General features: G+C 39.1%; 1 protein-coding gene across 7 annotated transcripts in view; it reads right to left on the bottom strand.

Annotated features, from left to right (window-relative positions):
- Window positions 1–11,069, bottom strand: part of LOC133636505 (multiple epidermal growth factor-like domains protein 11) — a 388,169-nt gene that overhangs the window by 221,850 nt on the left and 155,250 nt on the right. For all 7 annotated transcript variants that reach the window (XM_062030413.1, XM_062030416.1, XM_062030415.1 and 4 more), the window contains exon 5: window positions 4,248–4,340. In XM_062030413.1, the coding sequence (XP_061886397.1) occupies window positions 4,248–4,340 (93 nt within the window). The remainder of the gene's footprint in view (window positions 1–4,247; window positions 4,341–11,069) is intronic.

Raw genomic sequence — 11,069 nt, 5'->3', positions numbered from 1 at the left:
CTGTGGGGGGATACAATAGCTCACCGGTGTCACAATGTAAACAAATGCCATGGGTGGATCTACACCTGACATCCACTGTAATGATACATAGTACAACAGCGTATCGAGTTGATACTTCTATGATTACATCAATATTTTTTAACATCACAAAATATGTTTTATTTTCTTTTTTTTAAATTCATATTATATTCATAAACTCAGGAAATACGTCCCTGGACACATGAGAACTTAAATTATGACCAAAGTATGACCCTGTAACTACTTGGTATCAGATTGATACCTACATTTGTGGTATCATCCAAAACTAAAGTATCCAAACAACAGAAGAAAGAGTATTTATTACATTTTAACAGATGTGTAGAGTGTAATAATGCTCATTGTCTATTCTGTGTTATTATTTATTTCGCTAATTGCTTCTTTGCTATCACTTTTACCATCATATTTGTACATATCGTATTTGCTGATGTTGCTCTATTGTTTCTGTTGTTGTTGTTGTTATTGTTGGGTTTGCTATTGTTGTTTTTGTCTCTCTGTCTAATCCCCCTCTTGTCCCAACAATTCACCCCTCTGTCTTCCTTTTTTTCTCTTTCTATCCCCTCCTGCTCCGGCCCGGCTGCACCAAATGATAATATAAATACATTTAATAAAGTCAAATACAAATAAGGCAACAAGAGAAGTATCCTTCACTTCTCTTTTGTAAAGTAAATCTGAACAGCCGATATGGGCATCAACTATATGATTTGCCTGAGAAGCTGGACAGGACAAAAACAAATAAAAATAAAAATAAAAAATAAAATAACAAAAATAAACAGAAGTGTAGATAGAACATGTTGAAATGGAAAATAAACAGATATTAACAGTAAATTAACAAGTAGATTAATAGTCCATTTTTAGAGCTTGTCCTTTATAATTTTCACAAAATAATCAAATGAGAAATAACACAATATGTTACTGCATATGTCAGCAGACTAATTAGGAGCCTTTGTTTGCTTACTTACTACTAAAAGACAAGTGGTCTAGTATGTTCACTATTTTATTTAAGGACAAAATTGTTCTTCGATTGCAATAAAAAACATATGTTTATTGTACCGTAAGATTTTTTGTTAAAATAAAGCCAATAATGCAAATTTTTTGTGGTCCCCTTTTTATAGAAAAGTATCAAAATACATTTTGGACACATGCACACACACACACACACACACACACACACACACACACACACACACACACACACACACACACAGACGCATATTTACCTATACCAATGTGACCACCGTGTCAAAGTAATTGCCCAGGTCTGTTTTAGTACAGTAGATCAGACCCTAGGATGTCTGTAACCATTCCATTCATGTTCCATATCATCACTGGAGCGACAAGCCTCTCTGACTGTAATGCATTTTTACACCACAACATTTTGTCAAATAAGCAAATTCCAATGTTGAAATGTGACAAGGAAGAGACTTCCTGCTATGGTAGAATATTCTGCAAAGACACATTGTCGGAGAATGTGTGTTTTATTATGTATGCAAGATTTTAGATACACCCTTCATACCCTACCTGCAACAAGTTGGATAAATATTGATTTAACATATGTAGGAATTAAATACATAGACATGATGAATACAAGAATGGAGCTAACAGTCAACCAAACCTAACAACTAGAGTCAGTCAATTTTCTTTTAGCCTTAAACTAACAGTTAGTTCTTCATCTTTCTTTCTTTTTTTCCAGCCTGTAAGTGCATTAGATTTACCTAACCCATGTTTTGGACATGGGTCAGTCCATTGACTGCCAGCAATAAAGAAGACTAAATAAATTGGTGGCTGTGTGACTTATGACATGTCAGTACCCCTGTACAATTCACACAAACACACACACTTTGTAGTGACAGCTGTAAAAAGTTTTTTTTAAATCTCAGGATAAAATAACACTGGTGTTATAATGAAAATTCATATCTTAAATATTTACAATTGTCATTGTTTGTATTGTATCAACTCTTGCTCAAAAATTAACCTGCTCTTTCCTGCAATAAAACGTCTTGTCATCTGACTTAATCATCTCTTTGAATATCAGATAACCATCCATCCATCCATTTTCTATCGCTTGTCCCTTTTGGGGTCGCGAGGGGTGCTGGAGCCTATCTCAGCTGCATTCGATAACCAAACTAAAGAAAAATGTATTTGCTAAACTTAATGTATAGTACAAGAAAACATCAAACTACTGTATTTCCCTCCCAATATTAGCAAATGGAAAGGGACTAGGTAATGGTACTTGGAGCTACTATATTTCACTGACTCCAAATTGCACTTTTATAAGCCCCAACAAATTAAGAACACCAGCAATGGCAAGCTTATGTAATCAATAGTGGTTTCAGAGAACAGATTTACTAAATTAAATTCTGTATTTGTAACAATATATAATGAAACTTTGTAAAACATTTACTGCGGGCCGGGTGTATGATTGATTGCCTTATATGTTTTTCTTATATGTTTTCCTTATATACATTAAAGGTAATGATTAAAAAATGTATGCATTGACCGCCATGCTGTTGATAAACAGGTGAGTGAGACCTTAAATCACTTCAACCATCGACCTTATGTGATGCCTCTGTGCTTTTCCTCCGAGCATGTAGGTATGTGGGGGCGTATGCTGTCGGTTTAAACCAGGAAGAGGGCGTTTCAAATAGATAGATAGATGGATAGTACTTTATTGATTCCTTCAGGAGAGTTCCCTCAGGAAAATTTAAATTCCAGCAGCAGTGTACAAAATTGTAAAAAGTAAAAAGTAAATAATGGGGGTATAAATGGAAACAAAATAGAAAAATATTACAATAGAATAAAACTAAAAAGCAACAATGAGAATACAAATATAACAGTAAAATAAGAATATAACAAGATAAACTAGACAGTAGTGACCATGTTATGAAAAAGTATTGCACTGTTATTGTTTTGCATCCCCTGTCATCCTAGTGAGCAGTGCGCAATTGCGCTGGCGCGCACCTTAGAGGAAACATTGGTCACAAGATCACCATTAGATTATCACGACTTTAGAAAGTCCATGGATGGCAACTTGCACAGTATGATTTATCACATTTTCTTAAAATAGCAGTCAGAAAGTGTTTTTGTATGAAAAAAATTGTGCATTAATTTAATTGTGTCATGCCAGATTTTGAATCCGAAACAGAATTTGTATACCCTGCTGCTGGAGTACTTCCATTTAGAGGGGTGAAGCTACATTTCCATGTTTACATATCAGCTTGCAAGTCTACAGGAACCCTTAGTTCTATGAACTAAAGGTCCCAGGAATTTTACATTTCTGAACTTTTGGTGGAAAAAAGCTTAACAACACAAAATGTGGATTGTTACGATCATGCCTTGATCATCAAAGATGTTTGGTTATGTAGCCTGTGATATTTCAAACTAAATAGATGCTTCTGATAGTCTGTACACTAGATGTTTTTCAATTTGCATGTTGTTGAAGTTGCATGACAATGAATTCACCTTCTCTATTTTGTAATGAAATGGAATGTTGTCATGTAAACTCGTTAATGTTAATCAGTAGCATGTATATGGCAAAGTCAATGTAAATTAGCATTACCCTGGCACATTCTGGAAAAGTGGAGCCTTACTTTAAGTTTCAGCGTTTCCTATCAGGCATACTTGTTTTGTTGGTATTGAATCTTGCAACATTACCTCGAGGCTTTTGGCTTAAGTGATTGTTTCTTTGCTAAGTGTTTGAGCCGGTGTTTAGTCTACAAACGAACATGATATCGACAAAGGTATCAAAATATGGCACCGTTTAATTTGACATGAATCAATATAAATAAATAAATGATAAATGGGTTATACTTGTATAGCGCTTTTCTACCTTCAAGGTACTCAAAGCGCTTTGACAGTATTTCCAAATTCATCCATTCACTCACACATTCACACACTGATGGCGGGAGCTGCCATGCAAGGCGCTAACCAGCAGCCATCAGGAGCAAGGGTGAAGTGTCTTGCCCAAGGATACAACGGACGTGACTAGGATGGTAGAAGGTGGGGATTGAACCCCAGTAACCAGCAACCCTCCGATTGCTGGCACAGCCACTCTACCAACTTCGCCACGCCGTCATACTACCGACGAAATTCAGTACCTATCCCTACTCACGACTCCCCTAAATATTTTTGGGGACTTTTGTTGGTAGAACTTTTTACATTGCTGCTGTGACATGCACACAATGCAGATAGACATTGACATTTGAACTCACCGCTGGAGCAGTCCAGTCCCCCCCATCCGGGCTCACACTGGCAAGTGTCAGGAGAGACGCAACGACCGTGGGCACACTCCTCTGTGCACAAAGCTGAAATGAAAGATGTGAACAACATATGTGAATAACTATCAATTATCACACTGTGATACTCAGTCCTTTTGTTCTACATTTACTGCAAAAATGAGTGATGGACCAAGTGGAACACAAAAAACAAGCGCTACATTGCACGTAGTATTAGTGGTGGCATTGTGGGTGATCTATTAAGATCTATTAAAAAATGAGGTTTTTGAGTGTGCTAGACACTCATTTTCCTAAACATCCAAGGCATCATGCGCCAACCTTTTTTGCTATGTTCTGGAACATAAAAAACACAACTAAAATCTGTGCCACATTTTTTGGGCTTTGCAGAAGTGCTCCTTCACTGTGATCTAAAACGGAACCAACTTTTTAGCACGCCGAGGGTGTGCTCCACTACATTTCTCATTCGAATGTGAGCCACATTAGAGCTATGTTCTGCCTGAGTGGTGAGGTTAGCACAAGAATTAAGGGAAAGGGGTGTTGTGGTACATTTACTACGTCCCGAATTTGTGGGAACTGGATTTATGTGTTCATTCTACGTGACACAGCATTTAACTCTTGGGACAGCACACAAAAATATACTGTGGGAGACGCCAGCAATAACGCATACGTATGATGGAAGGATACAGACGTGAGAAAACGCAGTGTTGCAAGGAGTTTTTCCATACAAAATAATTTATTTTTGTGTGTGAATGTTGTCTGTCGGATGGATGGAGTATCTAAATATGTTGACACACACACAGGCTATTAGTAATTGAGGATGAGTATTCCATCTATCCATCCATTTTCTAAACCTGTTGTTTTCATTCGGGTCAATGGTGAGCTGGAGCCTATTCTAGCGGACTTTATATAAACATATGACAGCCGTGTCCTCTGAGCGGGGCTGTAACATTGCTTTTGTCATGCTTCCTGTGCACTTCCCTGCTGCACTATTCCTTTGTGCTTTGACATTAATTATGCACTACATTTGCCGTCTCTGCATACTAGGGTTCGAGACCAACATACACCGTTATAGCCCAACAGGCACAAGACATTGATACAACATTGATTACACATACATGTCCTTTAAAATCTACTTTGAAACAGTTTTGCAAAATAGCTGTATTTGTAAACTGAGACAACATTGAAGTCCAACATTGGATTCATGTTGTTGGTCGTTAAATGACCAAATTTCAATGGCAAAAAAATGAACGTCACAACCTGACCTTAAATAAACGTTGTCAAAAAGTAGGTTGTTTCAAGGTTGTGTTTGTGTTGTAGAATTTTGGTTGGAAAATGACCAAATTTCAATGGTCAAATCAACATCAGAACCCAACATTGATTAAACGTCGTCAAACAGCATGTCGTTTCAACGTTATGTTTGAGATGCTCAGTGTCAGGACCTAAATCAACAAGTTCTCAACATAGTTTTAATGTCTTGTGCCTGTTAGGGGGGAGCTGTCAAAAGCATTTTGATTTACTATTAAGTGCACAAATTAAAACAATAAAATGTTTCAAATGGAAGAAAACTTTCTTAATCATTTATTTTTTTAATGTGATGTTGGGGGGGGGCCCTAAAAATCTCAGGACCCCCGGCTACTGCCTGTGTTTACCTAATGGTAAGTTTGCCCTATACATAAGTTTAGATTGGGGTATGTTGTTTCTAAACGGGATAGACTTTTAAGAGCACCTATGATGAGTTTTCTTTTTTTGATCTATAAATGTTACAATGTTGGATAAAAAAAATTGTTCCATGTTTATTTGTCCAGAGCATTTTACAGAAAACTGTTTTGTCAACGTGGGCCAGTACGAAGTTGGATTAGCCAGTAAATTCTGACAAAAAACGGATGATTAATGTCCACATACGAAAGAGGCCTTGGTCGGGTTGAAAAAATTCAATTCTGTTCACTGATATAGAAAAATCAGATACATGTCACATATGGGCAAAAACATTGGAATTAACCTGCAGTGTAAACATAGTCCTAAAAAGTTAAAATGCCATTTCAATAAAGTTGTGATTTGAGTTGTGATAGTGATTGTAAATAATTCAATGTGATTATCTTGTGTGATGACTGTATTATGATGATAGTATATATCTGAGAGTATATATCTGTATCATGAATCAATTTAAGTGGACCCCGACTTAAACAAGTTGAAAAACTTATTCGGGTGGTCAATTGTACGGAATATGTACTTCACTGTGCAACCTACTAATAAAAGTCTCAATCAATCAATCAATCAATCAGTATGGCAACATAGACACAGGACACAATGATTGGACAGACAGGGGACTGTACCAGACAACTTTCTAGACAAACTTGGGTCAATCCAGCAGACAGCATCAAGAGACAAAGATATTGGTCCCCAGCGCACTACTGATACATTCAACAGTCGGCTGTTGAATGACCTATGAATTAATGTGTCCTCTGTATGTATGTTGTGCAGTGTGTGTTCCATATGTTCAATATATACTGTGTACAGAGAAATAGATAGATAGATAGTACTTTATTGATTCCTTCAGGAGAGTTCCCTCGGGAAAATTAAAATGTGTGGTATGAAAGTGTGTATGTTGTTTATAAAAATGCTTTTTTTTTTTTTTTTCAAATGCCACTGCCTGACTGAACAATTTTTTTTAATTCTAGGTTTTTAACTAGTCTGTGACTCACCAGTTAGTATATTGGCCCATTTCACAAAATGACCCATTAGATTTATTTACAATCCATGACACAAATACTAAAAATGTCCCCTTCATTTTCTTTAATACAGAGACATTGCACACATTGTCACAATGTTTCCTTAAGTTCAGTTTCCAATCAAGTATAGTCCCAATATATTCAAATTCTTATACAGTATACTATAAAATATAATATGATTAATCATTTTCAAAATACCTGAGGTAAGACAGGGAGGATAATGGCAAGCAGTCTGAGGCTAACACTTTTCTGTCTGTCAACATCAAGACCTACTAAAACTAACAAAACAGGGTTTCCATGACAATGCCAAATGGATGTCACATCCATAGTTTGCTATGACCTATTTCTTGAATTGTTGTTTTTCTCACCTTGTACCTCGCACTTGTGTTATCCAAGAATGTGTGCACAATAGAGTGTAAAAAAAATTGTAATGATTCTTAATCAGGTAAATTATAAATACAAATATTTTTTTAAATTTAAAATTGTTATTTTTTCCCAATCCTGTCCAGTCACTCTGGCAAATCATATTGTAGATGTAGATGCCCATATTTTCTGTACAGATTTATTTTAGAAAAGAGAAGTGGCGTATACTTCTCTTGTTGCCTTATTTGTATTTGACTTTATTAAATGTTTGGGAAGCATTTTAATCATCAAAACCATTTTTTTTTTTAAAGTTATATAAAAATTGATCAGAGCTGTTTATCTATTTTAGGGAGGAATGTAGTTGATCATAGAACTGGCATCCAATGTTATTAAAAAAATATAGATTTTGAATCGAGAATCGTTTTGAATTGAGAATCGATTCTGAATTGAATCGTTACCCCCAAAAATCGAATTGAATCGAATGGTGTGGTGCCCAAAGATTCACAGCCCTACTGCAGAAACTAACAAACACACACACACAATAGGTCACATTGTCATGAATTAACAAGCCCACAGCAATGTGCTACAATTGGCAACTTTGCAGCTGTACTCCAAGAAAAAAACACTTAATAAAAACGAGAAAGCACAGAATGTCTGAAAGCATATTTACCAAACACTTACAGAATTACCGTATTTTTCGGATTATAAATCGCAGTTTTTTTCTTAGTTTGGCCGGGGGTGCGATTTATACTCTGGAGCGATTTATGTGTGAAATTATTAACACATTACCGTAAAATATCAAATAATATTATTTATCTCAATCACGTAAGAGACTAGGGTATATCAGCAATCGTCACACACACACACGTCTACCAATATTTGGCGGGGGCGGGTCATGGCAGAAGTGCATTGTGAAAAAAAAGATGGTACCTGCTACTACTTCCGTACCTATGAAAATTGATCATTTCAACATTGGCGGTAACTTATAAAAACTGAGAAGGGCTGAACAAAAATGGCACCGAAAATGTCTATTCTTGGTGTTGGATTTTATCAAATAAATTTCCCCAAAAATGCGACTTATACTCTAGTGCGATTTATATATGTTTTTTTCCTTCTTTATTATGCATTTTCGGCCGGTGCGATTTATACTCCGGAGCGATTTATAATCCGAAAAATACTGTCAGTACTTACAGTACCTGAAGGCCTCATGCTCGCTACGAATAGGCAGCGACAAATATGGACTTTTATTTGTTTTGTGTTGTATGAACTAATAAACCACCCACACACAAAATAAAGATGACTGAAGAATTGTCCGGTCAGAATCTGTCCATAGGGTCCCAACTTTCAAAGCACCCTCTACATTCTTCACAAAAAGCTGAGTCACCAAAACGTGGGATTGTTTTTTGGCCACTCATTTAGCAGAATGTTTAGCAGGCGCAGATAGAACTGTTGGAATATTATAACAAGTATACACTTAAACTCACTTAAATTCACACATTAGCCTTGAAATTCATTACACTTCATTTGAAGAACAAACAGACCATATGCGGCCTTCACTCTGCCTGATTGCTATCGCTACCTTGTGTTTTGGAGACACTGATGTGGTGGTTCCTCTCTTTAAGAAGGGGAACCGGAGGGTGTGTTCTAACTATCGTGGGATCACACTCCTCAGCCTTCCCGGTAAGGTCTATTCAGGTGTGCTGGAGAGGAGGCTACGCCGGATAGTCGAACCTCGGATTCAGGAGGAACAGTGTGGCTTTCGTCCTGGTCGTGGAACTGTGGACCAGCTCTATACTCTCGGCAGGGTCCTTGAGGGTGCATGGGAGTTTGCCCAACCAGTCTACATGTGTTTTGTGGACTTGGAGAAGGCAATCGACCGTGTCCCTCGGGAAGTCCTGTGGGGAGTGCTCAGAGAGTATGGGGTATCGGACTGTCTGATTGTGGCGGTCCGCTCCCTGTATGATCAGTGCCAGAGTTTGGTCCGCATTGCCGGCAGTAAGTCGGACACGTTTCCAGTGAGGGTTGGACTCCGCCAAGGCTGCCCTTTGTCACAGATTCTGTTCATAACTTTTATGGACAGAATTTGTAGGCGCAGTCAAGGCGTTGAGGGGATCTGGTTTGGTGGCTGCAGGATTAAGTCTCTGCTTTTTGCAGATGATGTGGTCCTGATGGCTTCATCTGGCCAGGATCTTCAGCTCTCACTGGATCGGTTCGCAGCTGAGTGTGAAGCGACTGGGATGAGAATCAGCACCTCCAAGTCCGAGTCCATGGTTCTTGCCCGGAAAAGGGTGGTGTGCCATCTCCGGGTTGCGGAGGAGACCCTGCCCCAAGTGGAGGAGTTCAAGTACCTCGGAGTCTTGTTCACGAGTGGGGGAAGAGTGGATCGTGAGATCGACAGGCGGATCGGTGCGGCGTCTTCACTAATGCGGACGCTGTATCGATCCGTTGTGGTGAAGAAGGAGCTGAGCCGGAAAGCAAAGCTCTCAATTTACCGGTCGATCTACGTTCCCATCCTCACCTATGGTCATGAGCTTTGGGTTATGACCGAAAGGACAAGATCACGGGTACAAGCGGCCAAAATGAGTTTCCTCCGCCGGGTGGCGGGGCTCTCCCTTAGAGATAGGGTGAGAAGCTCTGCCATCCGGGGGGAGCTCAAAGTAAAGCCGCTGCTCCTCCACATCGAGAGGAGCCAGATGAGGTGGTTCGGGCATCTGGTCAGGATGCCACCCGAACGCCTCCCTAGGGAGGTGTTTAGGGCACGTCCGACCGGTAGGAGGCCACGGGGAAGACCCAGGACACGTTGGGAAGACTATGTCTCCCGGCTGGCCTGGGAACGCCTCGGGATCCCCCGGGAGGAGCTGGACGAAGTGGCTGGGGAGAGGGAAGTCTGGGTTTCCCTGCTTAGGCTGCTGCCCCTGCGACCCGACCTCGGATAAGCGGAAGAATATGGATGGATGGATGGATGATGTGTATTTTGGTATGTCTGATCCCTTGAAAGAAATAATGTCTCCGAATGCGTAAACCCAAGTAGCCTCAAGCTGTCTTCAAAAACTAAAGAATGGTACAAAGGTCAAATTGTTATTAAAGAGAAACTTGCCTTAGATATTAAGGTTTTTAATCTATAATAATAATTTTAATTAGCTTCACATCCTTTTGACACAAATTCTACTCATCCATAGCCTTGGAGTGGCCCCCACCACTGTGAACTGCCATTGCTTCTTTTTCCTTGGGCTCATTCGTTAGTCCATGGACTCTTTGGCCCAGTGGACTTGTCTACTGTTTTACTATAAAGAGGGTGAATAACTTCTAACTAAGCTCACTTTTGGCAGAAGCTTGCTAGTGGATGCTTTGCTCGAGGTGCAAGCTTACATACGCAATCGCAGCCACCATTTCTGAACATAAGGCAAACTAGTTTTGTGCTTCCAAAAAAAATAATTTCATACATTTATACATTTTGGGTTAAAATTATTTCCGCTCTTCTTACGGAGCGCCTTGTGTATTTATTACTCTGTTGTCAAGGCCTGTCGCTCTCTGTCCATTTTCTCCACCGGTGCACCGCGGCCGTGGTCAAGGCAAGAGAGGGCAAGTGGAGACTTATAGCTCTTCTTTACCCCTCTAACGCTCAGTCGTCTCTGTCCTCCCTGTGCGTAAGTCTTACTCACTTCCTTGTTATTTCAGTAGATATCACTCGTTCTTCCTTGTTACT

This window comes from Entelurus aequoreus, linkage group LG02 (assembly GCF_033978785.1).
Source record: "Entelurus aequoreus isolate RoL-2023_Sb linkage group LG02, RoL_Eaeq_v1.1, whole genome shotgun sequence".
NCBI classification, from domain to species: Eukaryota; Metazoa; Chordata; class Actinopteri; order Syngnathiformes; family Syngnathidae; genus Entelurus; species Entelurus aequoreus.
Note: the sequence above shows the minus strand (reverse complement) of the source record. Positions and strands in the feature narration are given on the sequence as shown.